This window comes from Botryllus schlosseri, chromosome 4 (assembly GCF_051294905.1).
Source record: "Botryllus schlosseri isolate E-star chromosome 4, Bs_hap1, whole genome shotgun sequence".
Taxonomy (NCBI): Eukaryota; Metazoa; Chordata; class Ascidiacea; order Stolidobranchia; family Styelidae; genus Botryllus; species Botryllus schlosseri.
Genome location: NC_137239.1, coordinates 26,724,414 through 26,746,106, shown reverse-complemented (window position 1 = coordinate 26,746,106; position 21,693 = coordinate 26,724,414). Strand labels below are relative to the sequence as shown.

Below are 21,693 nucleotides of genomic sequence, written 5' to 3'. Positions count from 1 at the left end.
CAAACCAGAGATGCCACTGGGATATTTCGGAAAAACCCAGATGTAGAGGCGAAATAAACCCAGAAAAACCCAGATCCTATATTTCACGCAAAAGACACGAGATAGCTGTGAAAGTGGAGCCTGATAGCCGTCCAATACACTCATACAGTCATTGAAGCCTTTGATAGTGAATTTACAACCGTTCATAATACACATTTTGCTTGGTTAACACTGCGAATCGCACAAAAAACATGCTGTTTTCCTCTCGACACATCGCAATGATATAATTGGGGCGCAGCGTGAATAGTTGATGATGGTGTGCCGGTACTAATTATATCATCGCGCTGCGAAAGTTCAATGCAATGCCATCCATTCCCTATTTCTAAGGATGATTTCCATTATTTTCAGCGACTTGAACAGATTGAAAGTAGATTTCGATTGATTAATCTTACGACAATCACTTTTATTTGGAATGATCACAGACCAATGTATAGTGGAAATAAATAACTGTCAAATCATGAAATTCAGGGTTAGGGTAAGGGACTTAGGGTTAGGGTTCGAATGTGCTGATAACCAATGCTTGCAAGTGGTGTCCAACTAACCAACCCTCTCTCTATCTCTCTCTCTCTCTCTCTCTGAGTGTCCCTGTGGAACTATAAATATACTCAGATAACAGTAGGATAAGGATTATATTAGTCGGATCATCACCTATGGTCTGTTCATATGCTTGTGCAATGTGCATACCATACAGTTACATGATATTCATCGATACATGCCGAATTGTTCACCATAAGTTCACCAAGTGCCGAGTTCGCTACAGGCAATCGTCCTATATGAAGATGACTTTCTGCGATTTGGAAGTTACCATTCAATGAAGCTCCATCGCATCAAGCCGAAGACTCTCATTTTAGTAGTGAAATAGATTCTCAACACTCTGTCGTAACAATAATAGCAAAATCCATCGACAATGGCGAACTGAAGTGCGTGCATTTTACATTATTGCGACCATACTAATCTAACATTGAATTTTCGAGCGTAAAACTGACCTGGCGAACTGGATGTTGAAAAAAAACAGATTTCAAGGATAAAAACCCAGAAACCCAGGTGATGCTCAAAAAACCCAGATCTGGGTGGAAAAACCCAGGAGTGGCATCTCTGGAACAAACACACATTACTTTACAGACAACAGCGGCATTTGCAAAATATATTATGCATGGTGCTGTTCGCGCCAAATCATCTGATCATAGAAGATGATTAGAACCTGTCAATCATTCACGGTTTAATTAGAATACTCCATTTTATCTCGTTTATCGTGATCGTTTGGTAACATGAAGAAACGTGAATTGCTGCTGTTGCAGCTGGATTCATCTTTGGCGTTAATACATTGCGAGATAGGTGAGATGGGTACAGGGTATATGTCTCTAATCTAAATGCTCTCTAGGCCTCGGTGGGTGTCTGCCTTGAAGAGTACTTCAGGTCTTTTCTGCACCATCCTATCTTTTCATTTTATCGCAATGTTGTGGTGTATTGATTGGGTGAAAATTTGATGATAAACTGAACTGAACTGGAATTATGTCACTAGCAGGAAAGGAAAAAAGGACGTAGTTGATTTTTGCCCTTGATGTTTTTGCGGCATATACGCCGACTCATGAGATACATATACTCACGATCTGTGCATTGCATATGCATACCATGAGTGCATGATGGGCATATGCCGCTGGACAAGGAAGGTGCAGATATAGCCTTGCAGGGCTTTCTAAGTCTTTCATCACCCCTCAAATAGCCTATACGCAAAAGTTATCAGGGAACGGGGCCGTTATAGCCTTTACCAGGCTATAGTCTGTTTATGCGTGTTATTCATTCCCTGTCATATAGGATTATGTTGATACCAGTGGTGGTCCTACGATTGGGGGCCCTGGGCGAGACTTCCGGGGCCCCCTATAAGTATGTAATCGCAGCTTCTTGGGGGCTCCGCCCCCCAGACCACCCTTTCGCCTACCAGCTTAACAGGCATGCAGAGACTTCATGATTGTCGTGATATGGGACTTAATAACAAATGCGGAGATTTGATGATTTATTCATATGGACGTAATCATCTTCTTGATTGGTACATGGATTTCCACTTCTATTCACCACAACCCTTGAAAAAAGCGGTAAAACCAAAGAGGGGGGCCCTTCGACCAGGGGGGCCCCGGGCGACCGCCCACCTCGCCCACCCCAAAAGCCACCACTGGTTGATACCTACAAGTCTTCAAATGGCATTATTTTCCGGGGCTGCTAACGGCGAGAATGCACCTGATCCATTGAGAGGGGCCCCAAAGAATGATGATGATGTGCATTGTGCATCCAAAAATTCTCAATTCAATGGACCTAGACCAGTGGTTCTCAAGCTTTTTCACTGTGGGAGCCATTTTATGAACCTCAACTCTGTCGGGAGCCGCATGATGGCACGAATAACGTAATTTATTGAGAATAGAAAAATATCATCAAAAATGGTATCAACGAAATGGTGTACGGCTAAAATAGCGACGGCCTTAATAGCGACGGCCAAAACACCGACTGGCCACAACAGCGACGGCCATAACAGCGACGGCCAAAACCGCGATTGGCTCAAACAGCGACGGCCAAAACAAATACGACAATTTCCCCAGACGACACTGTGACAGCGGGCACTCCCCATACGGACAACTTCCGAAACGACGTTACCCAGCCACGTCCCTTCACCGATGGTATACCGAGGTATACCCTTCACCGTTGAAGCCGATTGCGGATGATTTACAATTTACATTCTTCCAGATAGTAAATAGATAGTGATCACCACAGATTTAGCGTCACAACATGTTTATTGAGACTTAATCCACAATCTTTCTGAGTTCCGAGAGCATGTGAATTGAGTTTGGATGAACAAGGCGTGACGCTAAATCTGTGGTGATCACTATCTATTTTGCAACTTAGTGCGAAACTTGAAATTGAATTTGATTTTTCACTAGTTTGTCATAACGAGGTTTCATCGTGGAGGAAGCTGTGCACAAGAGCTGTTTCAGATGACGATCAGTCAATCGGTTGCGATATTTGCTTTTGATCCTCACTAATTTGCTGAAAAGGGCTTCACATACATAGGTTGAACCGAACATGCAGGCATTCTTCGATGCGTTAGCTATCAGGTTGGGGTATTTTTCTTCAGGAACAGCACCCCAAAATTCAAGGAGTCCATTGCTTTGAAACAACAGTCGCAATTCTATATCGGACTGCAAGTCCAGCAGTTCCATCTGAAAAATATCAGGGGCAGTGGCGGCATCTACTGCCATTGGGTTTGAAAATATATTCATCAGGGGTACGGAATGATGCATTCCCTCTATTCGACGTTTAAACCCGTCAATCAAGGTACTAATAACCTGGTCATATGTTTTGAATGATCCATTCTGTCGGTGGTTTGAAAGCGTTACAAAATGTGTCGTAACACCCTCCTCTAGGTGCTTTCTCCAAAGACACAATTTCTCAATGAAACCAGACACTGTCCCGTACCAGGCGTGACAGAGCTTGTTATTTCCTTGTAAGTTCCGATTTAGTGACGACAGGTGTGAGGTAATATCCACCATGAACGCCAAGTCAGCAACCCAGTGTTCGTTTCCCAACTGAGGGATGTCTTTCTTTCCTTCGACAAATATTTTAATCTCAGGAAGTAGCGCGTAAAATCTTTTGAGGCATGCAGCTCGGCTTAGCCATCGTACAGCGGTGAACATGATCAAGTCTCCATGGTCAGCATCAATATCGGTGAGAAAAGCCTTGAATTTTCGATGGTTAAGTGCGTTTGCTCGAATCCAATTTACGGTCGATATTACTATATCTGTCACATTGGACATCTTTAATGATTTAGCAACAAGACTTTCCTGGTGTATAATGCAGTGTTGCCAAGTCACAGCGTCAAGATTCTGTTCAGCACGCCATTTGTTGACGAGTCCTTGAAGACCTAGATTTTTGCCGAGCATTGCTGGGCAGCCATCTGTCGCCAATGAATATAATTTCGATGGGTCTAAATGCGCTTCTTGAAGAGTAGCATGAAATTCACGAAACATGTCGGTTCCCTTCGTTGTGCCATGAATAGATCGCAAAGTAAGAAACTCCTCGCAAATCTTGAAATCTGGCATGACTCCCCGGATGAATACAGCTAATTGCTCTATGTCGGTAATGTCGTTAGTGCTGTCAAGAGCAAGCGAGTAGTAAGAAAAATCTTGCGACTTGTGAATAAGTTGCTCATGCAGATCTTGGGATATGCAATCGACACGACGCGTTACTGTATCATTGCTAAGCTGCAATTTTTTAGCTTTCTGCTGAATGGCAGGAGAACAATTGTCTTCGGTAAACAAAACAATAGCCTGCTTCGTAATTTCGCCATCAGAATATGGCTTCATATTGCTGGCCAATAGATGACTGATCTTATATGATGTTATTGTTACCTCTTCGGGTTCTTTTTTTTTTAAAAACATTTTTCCTTGTTTGCTACGCTCTGCTTTCAGACATTCTAACTTCCGTTTCCTTGATTCACCTTGATAGACGTCGTATTTTCCCGCATGTGTTTTATAATGCCTCTTAACGTTGAAAGATTTTACACCGTTTATTATTATAGGGCACAGAAGGCATTTCGCTTTGCCGTTTTCCTCAATTTGAAAATACGCCTCTTCCCATTCACTTTGAAAGGCCCGATTTTCTTGCACAAGGGTGCGAGATTTCTTTGCAGGTTGATCTGAACCTGACATTATCATTGAACCAAAGTCTCCGATATTTTCTAACGCTATCAAGATCAAAGCAAAGAGTAAGAAAATAAAGTACCTGCAGTTACCCCAAACGTTGATTGTCTTATTGACCGAGTCTCTTGTCACCCGTATTCTAATATGAGCCGCCGTCTCGAGCGAAATAAACTTCGCCCGTCTCATTACAGACACCTGATTAGGCTTAGGTCAGACGGTCAGAGCCTTCAGTAAAGCAGTAAAGGTTCGGATTTAAAGCCTACCGAAATTACTATCGGTAATGTTACGTCACAACCCGTACAACTTGTATTACGTAGGATTCTATTGTGATCAGGGAATGACCTTCGCGTCAGTAAACGTGAACATAAACGTACATTTGTTGTGTTGAAGGCGCGATTTATTTATGATCATGAATAATTAGAATTTCCGTAGAAGCATCAATGATTTCACATCGTTAGTGAGAGCCGCACGGAGAGCAGTCGAGAGCCGCATGCGGCTCGGAGAGCCGCGGTTGAGAATCACTGACCTAGACCTACGAGATATGACGTAACTAGAAATTGCCAAGATATCACCGGCTATAGATCCTATAGTCGTCGAGCATGTCCTTGTCCAGTCCTCATTCAAATCGAAATCCAAGCAATTTTTACTGATCTAGTCAGTGTTCGGGATAAGCCGACCTATTGAATTCGTCTATACAGACACGTGGTGCCACTTTATTTCACTTCTATACAAACCTCGATTTGTGAATAACCGTAACCGTAATTATTAGGCCCACCATATTGTCAGAACACAAAAAGAGTAGCCTACATTTGCGGCAATTAAAACGAATGTAGCATTGTCAGGTTTGAGATTGATGAAGGTTTACATTTCTTTGCTAGGCAATAAAGACACGAAAACAATAAGTTCCAACTTATTTTTAAATAGACTATATTCGTATCTGTCAGATAAGCACGAAAGTTTCCGGTATCTTCGAGTAGTCATTGCCGTGTAATAGTCAAAACGCTGTCTAATAGGTCCAACATAAAAGTCGCGATGAAAGTACAAGCGCAAGCGAAAAATGACATTTGGGCGTACTCCGTGGACCATTTACTTTTCTTGATAAAAGAGGACAAATCCTCCTGAAATAGGACATAATATGATAGTACCCATACTAATATAACGCCATCCTTGTAAGCAATCACTGTCAGACAATAAAATGCAAAAATAACCGTAAGATTTTTATTGGTGTCCTCCATGCTTTTATAACATGGGCAGCGGACAGTTTTCCGTCTTACATGATAATGTGGCCCGCAGCCCCAGTCTGCCGAGATTCCCCATTACTTGCTTTACTACGTCAAATTTCAGTGACTGTATGTTATTATATGCGTGTATCCGTAGCGTGCGAGAGTGGAGCTCACGCGAAAGTTCGTCGAAGCGAGAAGCAGACTTGCATTATCGGCATTTACGATGTACTCAGCTCTAATGTCGTTTGTGGTAATCACGGTGTTTGTCGACCACGATGATCATTTACACCAGGCTGGTATATCTTATTTTTTAATCCGTAACCGCCGACTTGTAGCACGGCACACTTCTAGGCTTTCGTAAGACATCGCTTATGCCAGGCGTCGCCAACTCGAAACGGGTCGCGGCCACTTTTCAAATTTCGTGGAGGACGCGTGCCGCAAGAATTCAACATCAATATTAATTAGGCCACGACCGAGGTAGACTTCCGAATTCTGATACCTAAGTGTTGGAGGTTTACCTAGGCTCCTCCTCGCCACCTCATCCGCGTCAGCGGTGTCTTACAAAAGCCTAGAGGTGGGCCGTGCTATAAGTCGGCAGTTACGGAAAATAAGAAGAATATCGGCCTGGTGTAAATGACCATGGTAGTCGACAAACACCATGAATACCCAAAGAGACAAACAAACAATTAGGTCACGCAGTTGAACAACGACGCTATCTCGTCACCTACTCGACCCTACTATATTGATATCCTGGTAAATTTGGGGTACCTGGCTTATCGAACGCCTTGAAGTCTTAATTAAGGATTGCACCTTGCACCGTGTGTTCATTGATCAGCTGGAAGCACATTTGACGGCGCCTGTGTGACAATACTATTCTCAAATCCGCATTGTCTTCGTCATTATCGGCGAGAAATGACTTTGAAGTGACATTGCTGTCGATGAAGTTCATTCATACAATTTATTCCTTGTATACGTGGATAAATGGACGAATAATGTATCGATTCATCAATCCGGCCCTCCAAGTAGGCCTACTTAATTTTCCTATATCCGGCCCGCCGACTGCAGAAGTTGCCCGCCCCTGTTTTATAACGTCTCCTTGGCATCGGAATAAACAAGTATCCTTTCTCCGTGATTGAACCGAAGATTATTTTGAGTAATTATGACGTAACATTCAGATGTTCGTAAAAGACCGCCAGTAACATTCAATATTTATTCCTTCCCTGGGCAAATGAGCGTTCAGGATGGGTTCCAGTGAATCAAAATCAAAACAAACTATTTCTGCCAGTGACGTAATTAAGTCGGAAGACGATGCATCGTCGTTGGACGACAGGGCGATACGCCAGGCAGGTATAGAAACGGCATGTTACATAGAGTTCGAAACCAGTTGAGTAAACGATATTTCGTAGTTCCACCTTGTCTCTAGTCTATTAGAGCGCATTTTTGCACAATACAAAAGCACATGGAACACTGGATGCATGCGGGTATAGCCAATGCCAATGAATTGCATCATCTATCCTGCCAGTCGTTTGTCACCAACGGATGTCATGTTTCATATATAAACTGATCGCTACAGTGAAGTTATATTATTGTCTTTCAGGCTTCATACAAGATGTCAACTCCGACCTGTACAACCGACTCGGGATCCACGCTGAGAGCTACGTGCAATTCCCAGAACTCGAAGACAGCGCGTTTATTCACGACTTCCGCGATCACGTAATGGCAATGGCGCGTAATCTACAAAAGCTAATCAACGAAAATGAGTCCATGAGCGAGAAAGTCGACGCGATGAAAAAGAGTTTACGTTACGTAGACTTCGGCATAGGAATCTGTCGGAAGGCACAGGAGGAGAGTGCGCGGAAGATACTCGCGAAACGGAAGGACGTGAAGAGGAAAAAAGTTCAGGTATAATCCACGCGCCTGTTTCAATATAGATAACTAACTTAAGGATAGATGCGGAACACGTGACTGCACGGTTGGATAACCAGATCTAGCTAGAAATCGGCATTTGACTACTTTGGCTACATTTGTCAGCTACCCTTGTGAAGATTCAATAGTGATACGGCGGGGTTGAAAATCACAGCTATTTGATTCAGGTCAGGCCGTCTGATCCGCAATTCACAAAATACGACAAGGAGATTCAAACAGCGTCAATGCAAGACGTTGTGATCGAATTCACGACATCAGCGATTCGCGAGTCATCGGGATTGGATGAACTCACGACTATGCTTCAGAAGGGTACTAAAATCTGAACTATCGCTGGCAATATGAATTAGGGTTACCATATTCTGAGATTCGGAAAGAGGACGCTTCTTAAAAATCACAAAAGTTATAAATGGTTATTTGAAAATTTTGTCGGGAAATAATGTTGTGTTGACTAAAAAATGAATAAAAAAAAGTTCAATTTTCCAGCTTCACTCCCGAAAGTCCGGCTCCAGCGTAAATAAGGTTGTGGGTGACCATATTTTTAAGTCACTGCCGTCGAAATCCAGATTATGCGTCAATTACGGTGATTTTTATTTGTGCCTGTACATTAGGGCTGTTCAAAAATAACTTTTAATCTTTGATTGGTGGATAATCCGAGAATTATCAAAGAAAAAGCTCAATAACTCCGCTTCTGCTAATTGGAATTGAGTCAAATTTGTTTTGCATCGTCCTTGAAGACAACCCAACAATTTGATGGGGTTGACAGAAAAATTTGATTTTTTTTTATTTTCCCTAATAAATTAAAATTTTTAATTTGTTCTGTGGAGGCTTATACTTGTTCGAATTGAACCAAATTTGGTGTGCAGCGTTTTTCAGGGTAACCTGACAATTTAATCAATGAATGGCTGGAATCCGGAAAAAAGGTTATTTTTGAACAGCCCTACTGCCGTACATGTATGCAAGTACAGTGTACAATCGCCTGGCTGTCAAAGCTATTGAGGAGGATGAGTTGCCATACAGGATGACATTAGGGAGTCCTCGGGGGATATTTTCGATTTCTTTGAAAAGGAAGACAAATCCTCCTATAGGAGGACGTATGGTATAGTCCTTTGTATAGATGCTTAAACGAAGTTGCGATTTACGAATCGCGGCAATTGCAAATGATCGTTCTGTCATCTGAATGGATGTTACGTTATGCATTCTGTTCTCAGTAAAGCATCAAATATTGCTATATACAGAATTAAACTATTAAAAGCTCCCTATATAGCCTACCCAAGTTAACTACCAAAAGCACAGATGATCAGGACGGAAATAGCATTGTTTCGAAAAATGGTGTCGTAGCAGACCTATGCTATACTTGATGTTGTTTTGTCGTAAAAAGGCAGATGTGATCAGTAAAAAAGTACTTCTAATATTTCAGAATAAGTTTAGCTTGTGCTGGCATCACTATCTCAAGTCGTCATGTTCATGGGACACTTCCACTTCAGCTTTTTAGGCAAAGTATACTTACTTTTTGCATCTTTGATTTTGTAAGGTAGAAAACAGTTTTGGGATGTGTTTGCGTTCATTTTATGACTGAAAACGTCTTAACTACTAGCGAAACAACCCACGCATCGCAGTATCTGAATATATTCTTGGAAATTGCATCGATTTACAATGTCGTTAATCTTTTAGCGATAGCCGCGAGCACGCATCTTGAAGTTCTAGAAGTAGCCACCTACAATTAACTGCCTTCTACTTTCTGAAACTACGTACTCGAGTACTTTTCACGCCTTCGTTTCTAGCTCTACTTTAGTAGATTTGGCATGACATGGAATTATACACTTTTACTTCATTGTCATCAGAAATTAAGGCGTCATTTCTACTTCCACTTGAGGTTCAACGCTGACTATTTTGACCATAGCCTACTTGATACTTCTATCAAAGACTCTTTGACAAAGAGTGATATTCCTTGCTGGTCGTGAACGCTTAACCTAAAACGAATATCCATAATTTCAATAAATAGCTGGAGAGAAGATTATGATGCTGCCTTCTACAACTTCTGTTATTTCACCGAAAGGCGTGTCGCAGCCGGCGGTAAGTTTTACAGCGTGAAATACGTAACCTTTGATATTCTCCAAGCAAACGCGTTGCAGAAACCGAAAGAGTCCTTCAAAAATATATCCGAAGTAGACGAGACGAATCGGAGAGAACGTTTCGGTAAAAGTCTCAGCGTTACGAGCTCCGTAATCGATCCGCAAGAGATCATCCAGCCCAAGAAAACGCCACGATTAAATTTGCATATCGGATCCAAATTTGTGTTCGCGCTATTCCCATTCGTGGTCATTCTGTTCGCTTACGGGGTCATCTTTTATCACCTTTTTCACCTGCAGTATATTACGGGTAAGTCAAAGTGAATGCAGATTCTGAAACTATATTCATTACAGTTCAGTAGAGTACAGTTCAGTAGAGTACATCATTGGAAATGTGTCCTAAACCTATATTTAAACTTGTGTGGACTTTGTTAATATCAGATAATGAATATCCTCATGTTCATGCTAGTTGTAGCATATATTAGTTGGTGAAAGGCAGCCTCAGAACGCCGCTACACTCATTCTTGACTATACCCAATTTGTCAGCACCTTTCTGACAAGAAATGGGATGCAATTCTAAACTGCAATTTCCAGTAGGATTGTAGAGTTCATTTTCCAGACCCAATATCTGCTTTCCACAGCTGTTGTGCGTCACATGCAGTCTGAAGCTTATACAAATATCCTGGCAGCTTGCCACAATATAACTGTACCAGAAGAAGATGTATACTGTCAACTCTTTGAGCCTCCGGACGGGATCAACCTTATTTGCCCCGACAATTCCTGCGACTCATCAGGTGTGACAAATCTTCCATATTAGATATAGGTTATCAAGTGCATTTCTCTGCAACTATAACAACTAGGGTTGCATCTAAAACAAACGGTGTTTTAAAACGCTTTGTTAAAAACATGTTTTAAACAGTGTTTTAAATAAAGGCCTTTCTAAAAAATTGCGTTTTTTTAAGTTGAAAAATTATGCTATAATTATGTAAATACTTTCCAAAAAACATGTTGTATGAGGCTACGGACAATTAACACCCAATACATCCGACGTATATCGATATGGGATGGTTGGAACCCGCAACATTAGCAGTTCAACATTAATAGTACAGATATCTCGTCAAAGGAGCTATATTTACCCTATATTTTCAATTGTCAATGCTTATCCACATCCTTCACCATTTCATACCTCAATTTGTCTTAATTTCTTTATTGCTTCGCGGTGATTACTCCCTCTCTCTCGTCATATATCGCCGGTATACGGTATACGTACCGTGTATTTTCTTTTTGCTCTCTTGCAGAATAAGTTTAACAAAGTGTAGGCCTACTCGAAGGCCAGAACACAACCCGAAATGACTGTATCGGGCTATAGGCTAAAGGCTATATACGCATGGATGTGAAATAGATTTCCCCAAATCTATAACACGCACGTTTCAATTTAGAAAGGTGCAAATCAGGGATCACTTGCAGATTGTCATGCGAGGAGTGGCATCGTCCCATGCCGAAATTGACTGTTTCCTGTTTAGCCTCTGGCTATTGGAATATGGAGCAGGAAGAAATCTTGACGCTAACCTGCGTCGAGGTGCAATGCAGTGAAGGTATCGATCAAGATGCGGTGATTCTTAACGCACATATCTTTCCTATATTCGTCACCCCCACCTTTTACGGTAGTATCTTACCTAGGGTTTACACATGCCCTCTTTTAAGAGGATTTATTCTCTTTTTTCAATAAATTGAAAGTGTCCTTAGATGACGCGTAAATGTCCTGTTTTTGGGGAATTTGTCCTCTTTTTCTCTGGAAAGGATTAAAATGCCACTGAAAATGCGACTCTAACGCAGCGAACGTCTGATTTTAGTAAAAAATCGGGTAAATCGGGAGCCGAGTCAAAGTGATGACCTTTTTTAGTCAAGACCGTACTATCAGTCGAAAAATATTCAAAATCACCAGTTTCTTGGAGCTTTCACAATTTATAACAAATGTCCCATTTTTAGGATCTCAAAATATGGTAATTCTAATTTATCATCGATTATTTTACCCATTAATTTCCTTCCTATACATTGTGTTGTGCTCTATATACACACAGACTGTTAACACGATTATTTTAACGGCAGTGCAAGACCGAGATTGCGCGAATTTATTTCGAGAAAACGCATCACCCAATGAAGATGGAACGTATCTCCTGGTGAATTGTCGCACATTTGAACCTCTCCCGGTTATTTGCGACGACTCGACTATGGGCGGAGGTTGGACAGTCGTACAATCAAGGTAACCTGCCCTATATCCGTGCAAGTAGCGGGACTCGAATCTACGAGCTTGCCGTGCTTGCTGTTACTAGAAACAAGACAGAAAGAAGGTTGTCCTAAACCTAAACATACTAGCTCACCTCAAGATTACCTATACGGACTGCGACTATACTGTGACTGCGTGTGGACAATTCGTTACGACGCAATCAATAGCATAACAAAGTATTATTTGAGACATAGCGAGCAGCGCGGTTCACAAAATTGATTTCCCATCCCTAACTTGATACATCGCACTATTCAGTTTTCAATATATTTTATAGAGTTCCTGTAAAATTAAAATTTTTAGTTATCGCACATTTACAAGGTAACCGATCACGCAAAATGAAATATATTATTGCTACTGTAGTATTATCTTGGAATCTTATCGAATGTAATCGCTTCGATTGCCTGAAAATGATGTAACGTCGTAATCGATTAAGAAGGTTGCAAATCACGATTATACCATGCCTGATAGCCTATGATGCATTTATCTGCGAGCCGGCTGCAGCGTATGGTCCAAAACTGTAATGCTCTCGTGACTATCATGTTTAAACAGCATTTTATTCAGATTTTAATTCAAACAATCACGCTTATATTGAGGTGTTCAACTGTCCAGTGAATGCAGCTATTAGTATATGTGTATCAAATCAACATTTCAATCGCTGTTATTGCTTCAGGGTATCCGGTAAGACTGACTTCTATCGGAATTTTGAAGAGTTCGAACAATACTTCGGGTCTCCCGACGCAGATTATTGGCTGGGCCTTGAAAATCTGCATTTAATTTCCAAAGCAAATGCGCAATCTCTTTTGGTAAGTTTACTATACAGAAAACGTTTTTGATGGCCGAAGAGTGACTGCATGAGTCAGACCATGAGGACAATTCCAATTGTGTACAATATTGTTCAATGTTCATGTGCTTCAGATTCTAATGACCGATTGGAATTACGATCAGAAGAAGCGTTTCAGAGTAGCAGCCCATTACAAACACTTCCAGGTCGAGTCGCGCGATACGGGATACCAAATGAAAGTTTCAGAATACGACACCCAGCTCCCTGAGGGCTATTTGGAAGCTGGCGATAGCTTGACCCCGTCCAATGACATGCAGGTAACCGAAGCGCCCCACCTCCAAGTATCAGGCTACCTCAATCGTTAATTAATCATGTGATTTGTTGTATCACATATTTTGAAAAGTGTTCAAAGACCAACGGCGTTTAGAGGTCTATTAAATCATTATTTTAATTAAATTGGTGACTGGTATGAGTGGGAGTATTGCGCGAGGGATAGCTCTTGTGAAGCTATCTGTAACATAAATCATGTCGATATAGAAAATAACGCACATGAAAAGTATTGGTAAAGCTGCATACTGAAGGTAATTCCCTTGACATGTATCCCGTAATTGTCCGAAACAGGTTATTAGCAGTAGGCCGAGTTTTGTACCCGCAGAAACTTTTTTAAAGTAAACATCATATTGCGTGATATTATAAGTCAACTATGATGGACTATGGATCTATAACACCAACAGATTCGATGAGTTTTTCCGGAGGTACAGAACTTAAATATGCAATTGAATATAGCACATTTATATTGAAATAAACCCGGATATTTTCAGCTGACATTGTAGGCTATGTACTATATCAACAATCGCATTACGATGACGAGTATCAGCCGAAAATATTCGAGGTTGTTTCAATATGAATATACTATTCGACCAACATATTCACAAATCTTGATCAATTTTAGTTCACAACGAGAGACAGCGACCGGGACAGAAATATCGAGGACAATTGTGCCCAACTGACCGGCGCGGCATGGTGGCATCGCCAGTGTACCGACGCAAATTTGAATGCGAAGTTTTCTGGTAATTGAGTACAGTTCTATGGGTTGATGTTAAGGTTAGGGCCACATCACTAGACCATTTTGAATATTATTGGTGTCGACTCAGTGCCGTGTACTCCTCTTTTTATTCTGATAATTTCATCATCAAAATCATTTTCAGAAAGCCGGCAGTATGGAGAATATGCTATGTACTGGTATACTTGGAGAGTAAAAGCATCGTTGAAAGAAGTGAGAATGCTTATAAGACCTAAAGACTGGGTATTTTGAATAAATCTTTTATTATGTGACGACAGCGTGTATATATATAGTGTATTGGTTTACTCAGGACCTGGCGTAGATACCGGGTCTACTCAATAATCCTATACATGTACTTTTCGTGCTATGAATACAGCTGTAGCTCTGAGATTTTATTGATTTATGAGCGACGCGATCGAAACACGAGCAATGTCTCGTACAGTAAGGACTGGGTATTTCCTGACAATTCCAGCTTCACTCCAGCTTATAGTGGTTGCACGATGTGTATCGTATGTATATAGTGGGATATACGCAGTATACTGGACTTTCCGGTTATATTCTTACTTTTCGCTTCAGTCAACATAACGCCAACAACGCAACACAACGCATGGAATATCATGGAAACGCCACAGTGAGCGCATCTAATTCTTCAGGAGGCGGTTATGACTATATGATTTAGAGTTCTGGGTGTGCACATGGATCAGCATAACACTATCGATTGTCGCCCTTTATCAATGCATCACTCAAATCGTATTCTGCCGTCGCAAGAGACGCTATGGCAAATCCAACACGAAAAAAACGGAAACCGCTCGTGATGATAGTGGTAAAATTGAGCAGAAATACGCCCACGTTCTGAACGTGGTGAGCGCATTTGCAGCTACGTCCGCTTTTTTTCGCGCGGCTGCAGACTTTCGACTAACTCTCGGAAGGAACACTGATTCAGGCTGCAATTTGACCATACATTTCAAGCTGTTCAACTATTTGCTCTCTCTCACCAGTACCTATTTCATATTGTGGCTTCGACAGAGGATATTTTATCAGATGCCTGGATTGAAGCATCTCAGTACAAAATTCATCAGATTCGTTAGTTGGGGAATAGTGGTAGTAGTGCTTTCTGGGTATACAACTGTGGCGGTGTTCTTTTACGGATATTACCCTGGATCGCCAAACGGGTGTCAGGACAAGGAGTTCAGAGTTGCTCGCTGGATATTGATTGTGTCTTGCACCACAATATTTCAACTCTGCCTTCTAACCCTATTCATATATCCGCTTGCTAAACATTGATCCATCGTGAAGAGTACAGATGATGAAAAAGACGATATTATTGCCCCTCTCATTCGTCGAGCGATGGTGTCAGCGTTTTTATGCATGACGACTGATATTTTGTTAGCCGCATTGGCGCTTGCCATGCCACGAATGTCAGTCACATTGTACACATTCTTGTATGACATTAACATGGTGTTCAATGTCTTCTGCACGGTAATGTAATTTCGCAATTGGAGGGATAGACTAATGCCCTGGTGAATACAAGAGAAAGCTGATGGCAGCAACGGACAGGCAAGAAGTGAAGCGAATGATGCTGCATCGGTATAGCAGTTACGGTAGGGTAAATTTCACGATCGGCCACGACAGGCTGTGTAGTAACCCAAACCAGACATTTTCCTTTCGGTAATACTATGAAGTGGAATCAATATTATTCATTATCACAAAAACAAGGTGGAGAAAATCACATCATCGCATGACCGGTGTACGACCCTGTAATATACATATTTATCTCATTGTTTTACCCATGACCGTAGCTGCTGCACCACAAAACCCCCAATTCGGGGAGGCGAGATCGAAGTGGGTCAAACATTATTACGTATCGTAAATAAACATAAATTCATAGTAATTTTTGATAGAATCATTAAACTTGAAAATTTTCTTAGCGGCTTGCGCGATTTAATTCCACTGTATTTCTTGATTTTAATATGAATGCCCTCCCCACGACACTTCAGGACATATAAAGTTTCGACCAACATGAGACTCCGCAAAGTGTGCTGCCAAAACATCAGAGGCGACGAAAGCTTGGCTGAAAATAACCGCCGCATGTTGGCCGAGACCTTGATATATGTATAAATATGTCGGATGTCTTGTCCTACTTGTGTTGTTATTCAGTTATTTTATAGATTAATTCATCTCTGTTGTATGCCTACCATAACTATGTGCGACTGCGTTGTTATATGCCGTTCGCGACTCGAGTGTACTTGCCATAACGAGAAATTTCTTTCTATATTTGGAGCTTGATTATCCGCATTCACTGACGTTCGCTCCTAATGATATAGTCAGTCGAAAAGCCGCGAGTGGAATAAATTTGGTAATATGAACATATTTTGCTGCGTATTACTATTGTAAGCGAAGCGTGATTTACTTGGCGACGGGGTGGTTGGCGATATCCGACTTTACATGGCAATGAGTCTAGGGATGGTGTTAACCTCTGAAAGGTTCAGGTTCGTGTGAACGCGAACCATTTTGAAAGGTTCTGTGTGAACGCGAACGCGAACGTCATGACGTCACGTGACGTCAAATTTATAATTCTAACCCTACATTTCAGTGAAGTGATGGTCACTATACCTACCCACGACTCGCCACGCATAATGCCACAATGCTGAAGTACATATTGACGTTGTAAACGTCGTCAAATGTATCAACTTGGGCAATCACATGATATAATATGATGACCGGGCGAGATAGTGTAATGGTTATGCGTCCGGCTTCTCGCGCGGTAGGTCGTGGGTTCGATCCCCGGCCGTGTCATACCAAAGACTCAAAAATTGGTATCCGCAGCTATCCTGCTAGGCGCTCAGCAATCACGGATAGCATGGAGGAGAAGACAAAAACGGGGGCGCAGACTAGATGACCTCATGGGGCCGTATCGCAACTCCGTCGTCAAAGCATCTCGATGGTGCAGGCGAAAAAAAAATATCATGTCTCTCTCTCTCTCTCTCTCTCTAATAATCCCATAAAATCATGATCTTCCGTCACTTTGCCAACAATTCCGACGAGGATTTGCAAGGGAATATAAGCTTACGCACAAACGGTGTATTCGGCGTCTGAGTACTGCTAAGTCGGAGCATACGAATATCGCAGGCCCCGGCGACGTTGATATTGAGCGGAGTGTAAAACGGGTTTCTATACTCAATACCGATATACAGCAGTAGGCAACACCGCAATCGAATGGATTTGGGTTTTATGATACAATAAACATAATGAAATCAAAATTGATCCCGTAAATATTTCGAGCCAACTTTTGTAACAAAGCAACTAAAATTTCTCAGTTGCCAAGGTGCATGCTCGTATAGTGTTGGTTTTTTAATGCTGCCAACGCCATGCATAGAGTGGCCCACAGTTGAAATGCAATAAATTTCAATCAAAGATGGCATAATGAAGTGAAAATTGTAATATATGAGAGTAATATATAAGGTTCACAGCGCAGAACCTACCAAGGTTCGTTTGTGAACGTGAACCTCTAAATTTAGGAGGTTCACACCCAGAACGCGAACGTGAACCTCACGTTCACACCATCCCTAGCAATGACAATACGATGATATACAATGACTAATGATATGGAGAATACGAAAACACCGCATTCAATACAAGCCGGTATAATATAGATAGGCTGATAAAGATAGCTGTATCATAAACATCGATGTACGAAGTGCCGGTAATTGTTGCCGTTGTCGTTACTTATGACTCGGAGTAATTTCGCACAAAATGTCACTACAGCATCCGGTGATTTGGCTGATATTGCGAAACTACTTCATCACTAAGTAGAATTTAATAGGTGAAAATAAAATATATTATGCTTCTGGCTTCATATAAGCACCACCCTATACGTGTCAATGTTTGACTACAATACAAAATATCATGTTTGTCATTTTGCGAACTGTCGAGACTTGGATATAGCATACTTCATGATGAATTCTCTACTGAAGCGTGAACTAAAACCTTTCACGAGTTCTCAATAATTATTAGAGGACACGGGTGTGTGCCGTGTGTGTACTTCTCGAGACAGGCACGGCAAAATAGTGTTAAATGTGATATAAATATTTTTCAAACCTCTGAACTCGTTGCGAGATCAGTTTTATCAATCTTATGTCATATACATCGTAAGTATTCATATATTCGTTGTTTAAGGTCTAGTCCAGTGTTTCTCCACCTTTTTGTCTTCGCGGACCCCTTTGGATCGTCACGGACCGCCGCATACCCCCAAGTTTTAGTTCAAATTCATCTCTATTATCGTGCAACTGTCATCTGTCTTGTGGAAATACTAATTGTAGTCTAGTGATAAACAGCAACAAAATGAACTGTTTTGAAAATAACGGCATACTATTTTTGTAGAAATTGGTAAGACTTTATTATTTCAAAGCGAAAAATGTAGTTGGATTTCTTGAAATACACGGTCGTGTCTTGAAAATATACGCGCCGTCAATTTGAAATGAACGAATGCCGACAATCCATTTATTCGTGGAGACGCGTTACGCTACAGACAACATCTTTGGGAATTATAGCAACATATATGGCACCAATATAACGTCCAGCCTAGTCATTTCTATCTAGATTCTAGAAGACATATAGAAGCTATTCTGGAATACCGGTTATGTTTATCACAGGAGAAAACGGATTTTTGCAAACAAATTTATTCAAAAACCCCAACAAAACATCTCTAAACAGCAATATGTTTGTGTCAGTACCAGTCAATTGGCAATTTGGCTGGTAAAACGAGCTAACTTGTAGTCCATGGAACATGAGGTGTTCCCTGAACTAGCCTCGGGGTTCACTGGAGGTCAAGAAACACGCTCAACTCTTAAATTTAACCTGAAGTCATATACGCTCGTCACAGCCATCATTGGTTGGAGGTAATTAGGCATGATCATGCCGAATTGTGACTACTGTGTTGGTAGGTCGACAGAGGTCGTGCATGGTGATGTACGCAAGGGGGGTGGGGCGGGGGTAGTAGTAATGTATTAGGTGTGTATATTGTTGCAGATTTTTCTCTCATGACTCAGGACTTTGTGGTTCCGCGATGGCTTCCAGATTAGCGTAAATGTTCCGCGGGCTAGTAAAGTTCAAGATCCTCTGATCCTGTCTATAGTGCATTGTTTTTCGTTTTGTTTTTCCAAGTAAATAGGTGCCTCTTATGCTTTGGCACGTTCAAGCATTCGCGATCGAAGCCCTCTGGCGGTAATTGATGTCATCGTCTGATAGATATGACATCCCTGCACTTCACCAAAACTCGATATTTCTGAGAATAATCCACTCTCACTTATGAGCAATGGTTACCAGGCATCTTGACCTGAGAAATGTGAGCGTAAGTAGCTTTCGACTGATCACAATAAAATAGCTGCATAGCAAAAATCGGGCATTTTCGACGCCAGGTTGAATTGGTAACTGGTGATAGGTGAGGTGAGGACGACGGGAAACGTTGAATATGTACGGGAATATATCAGATCAAGAATACTTTGACAAAGATTTGGAATTCTGGGTGTATACAGGATTCTGCGTTCCGTTAAGTTTGGGGGCGTTGTATCTCAGCGTCACTCAAATCATATTCTTATTCGAGAAGGAATATTTCGGATGTAATAGCTCCTCAAAATGGCGAAAGAATGGCCCTTCAACACGCAAGAAGACCCGCCGAGCCTTGAAGAATAACGCTGTGATTCTGAACTCAATGAGCGCCTTCGGTGCTGTCTGCGCATTTTTACAAGCTGGAATCGATCTAAGACTCTTTTACGGGCGCCATAACGATTTCGGATGCAATCTAGCAATCAAATTCAAGCTCGCAATATATTTTTTATCTCTTATAAGTATATACATGGTGTCGTGGTTGAGACAACGCGTATTTTATCAGCATCCCAGACTGAAACATTTAAGCTCGAAATTTATTCGTTTCGTAAGTTGGTCGATATGTGTTGTAATGATTTGCGGAATGCTGGCGGTTTCTGTGATCTTTTTGGGCGTTGGAAAATACGCAGGGCTTACGACGGGGTGTACCATACAAGGTCCGGTTACCTCGTATCGCTGGATTATATTAATAGGGTGCACAAGCGTATTTCAAGTATTTTTACTAGCACTTTTTATATACCCATTACTTAAACACAAGAGAGGCGTAAGGCGCAGTATTGCTTTTAAGAAAAACGACATTATCATCCATCTTATGCAACGAGCCACTGTCACTACAATTTTGAGTGTTGCTACTGATATCGGTTTTGCGCTGTTGATATTCTTTGCGGATAGAGACGCGGTGACTATGTCAACGTTTGTATGCGATGTGAATATAGTTTTCAACGCATTCTGCACCGTGATGTCTTTTCCCGATTGGAAATCGCGATTGATGCCGTGGAAAGTCAGACGAAAAGAGAGGCCGGAATCAGAACACACGTTGGATGGACAGTCGAAAGTGCTACCCACGGACTCGATAGCGTGAAGAAATCATGCCGCGGCGGGGGGGGGGGGGGGGCAATACACTGTCATGCTAGCAAATGCTTCTCATCAGCGAATTGCAATGGCAGAGCAGTACAGAGTACAGACTCCTACTGCGGAACTACAGTTCGCCTCAACGTATTGCGAAATAGCCTGACATTGATGTACAAAACCTGAAAACCACGTTATGTCCAAGTCGCATTTCTTCGGACTGATGTTTTTCACGTAGTACTTGCTGCTTGGTTGACATATTTTGGTCGATTGCGCTGACCTAATTAGAATAGCATGGGTCATGTATGTCGCGAATTATTGGCGTCACTGTTGGCGAAGTCGTACGATTTTCCGTCAAAAGTAAGAGTTAATAGGGAGGAAAATATTTATGCTTTTGTATTGTGTGTATGTTCTTACTTGCTTCTTCAATGAACTGCATTTTTTCTGTCGTGTAAAGTCAATATCACTGTCATAAACAACGTGTGCTCCGTAAAACTGACGTATTGTCATATGCTCAATGATATATCGGAACTGTGTGACTAATGCATGGTTTTAAGGTAAACAAATCTGGTTTTCATATCAATCAGAGTGCGAAAGTACAGATATTTCGATGCGGAAGATTTCATAAAACTGCAATCAGCAAAAAGACTTGTAAGGCGACGTCGGGCAATCGTGAAAAGGCCATTTAAATAGAAGAAACATACTATCGCTCGAACCACATAATCCATTACATGCGGATATAAAACTTTGCAAAGTCCACTCACATGTTCTCGGACTATCAAACTATCGTTCCATAATTATTATCTTAATCTACCTACACCCGTGTGAGATATACCACCCATGAATATACCATCAATACTATCCATTGTCGAGTCCACAATATAATTCCTCATATCATCGATGACACGCTATTTTTCGAGTTACAGATTGTTTACTCACAGCGATATTTCGCAGAATAACGCCGTAGATTAGCATTGCCATAAGTATATGCACTTGAGTCATGAAGTGTCTCGATGAAATCAGCGAACAATAAAACTCGATTCGCGGGAAATCATGATTACAGTCTCTGTAATTGTGTAAGTAATGAAGATAAACTCTAATTACACAGCAGCTTACATATTACAAGATTCATTTCGCTTTGATTTATCGTGTTTCAATGACCAA

General features: G+C 41.4%; 2 protein-coding genes and 1 pseudogene across 3 annotated transcripts; all 3 read left to right on the top strand.

The window, feature by feature from the left end:
* The first annotated feature begins 7,140 nt into the window (after positions 1–7,140).
* LOC145438352 (uncharacterized) lies at positions 7,141–14,348 on the top strand. 2 transcript variants are annotated; one of them, XM_080315749.1, is made up of 12 exons: positions 7,141–7,297; positions 7,548–7,852; positions 8,044–8,185; positions 9,879–9,949; positions 10,009–10,255; positions 10,587–10,739; positions 11,385–11,540; positions 12,055–12,208; positions 12,903–13,035; positions 13,148–13,330; positions 13,966–14,083; positions 14,226–14,348. In XM_080315749.1, exons 1-12 carry the CDS (start codon positions 7,192–7,194, stop codon positions 14,270–14,272), a joined length of 1,815 nt encoding a protein of 604 aa, XP_080171875.1. In that variant the 5' UTR covers positions 7,141–7,191; the 3' UTR covers positions 14,273–14,348. The 2 variants fall into 2 exon arrangements, with proteins under 2 accessions (XP_080171875.1, XP_080171874.1); XM_080315748.1 differs by having other exon boundaries at positions 14,222–14,348.
* A 397-nt stretch (positions 14,349–14,745) lies between these two features.
* Positions 14,746–16,955, top strand: LOC145437964 (uncharacterized; annotated as a pseudogene).
* A 2,065-nt stretch (positions 16,956–19,020) lies between these two features.
* LOC145438370 (uncharacterized) lies at positions 19,021–21,095 on the top strand. Its single transcript, XM_080315776.1, has one exon. The coding sequence runs from the start codon at positions 19,547–19,549 to the stop codon at positions 20,540–20,542; it is 996 nt and encodes a 331-aa protein (XP_080171902.1). The 5' UTR covers positions 19,021–19,546; the 3' UTR covers positions 20,543–21,095.
* Positions 21,096–21,693: the final 598 nt, after the last annotated feature.

Bases quoted from the DNA above. Each gene is read 5' to 3' on its own strand.
- LOC145438352 (XM_080315748.1), top strand. From the start codon at position 7,192: ATGGGTTCCAGTGAATCAAAATCAAAACAAACTATTTCTGCCAGTGAC. The intron at 8,186-9,878 runs GTACTAAAATCT...TTCAATAAATAG, and splicing joins CACGACTATGCTTCAGAAGG to CTGGAGAGAAGATTATGATG. The intron at 14,084-14,221 runs GTAATTGAGTAC...AATCATTTTCAG, and splicing joins TTTGAATGCGAAGTTTTCTG to AAAGCCGGCAGTATGGAGAA.
- LOC145438370 (XM_080315776.1), top strand. From the start codon at position 19,547: ATGTACGGGAATATATCAGATCAAGAATACTTTGACAAAGATTTGGAA.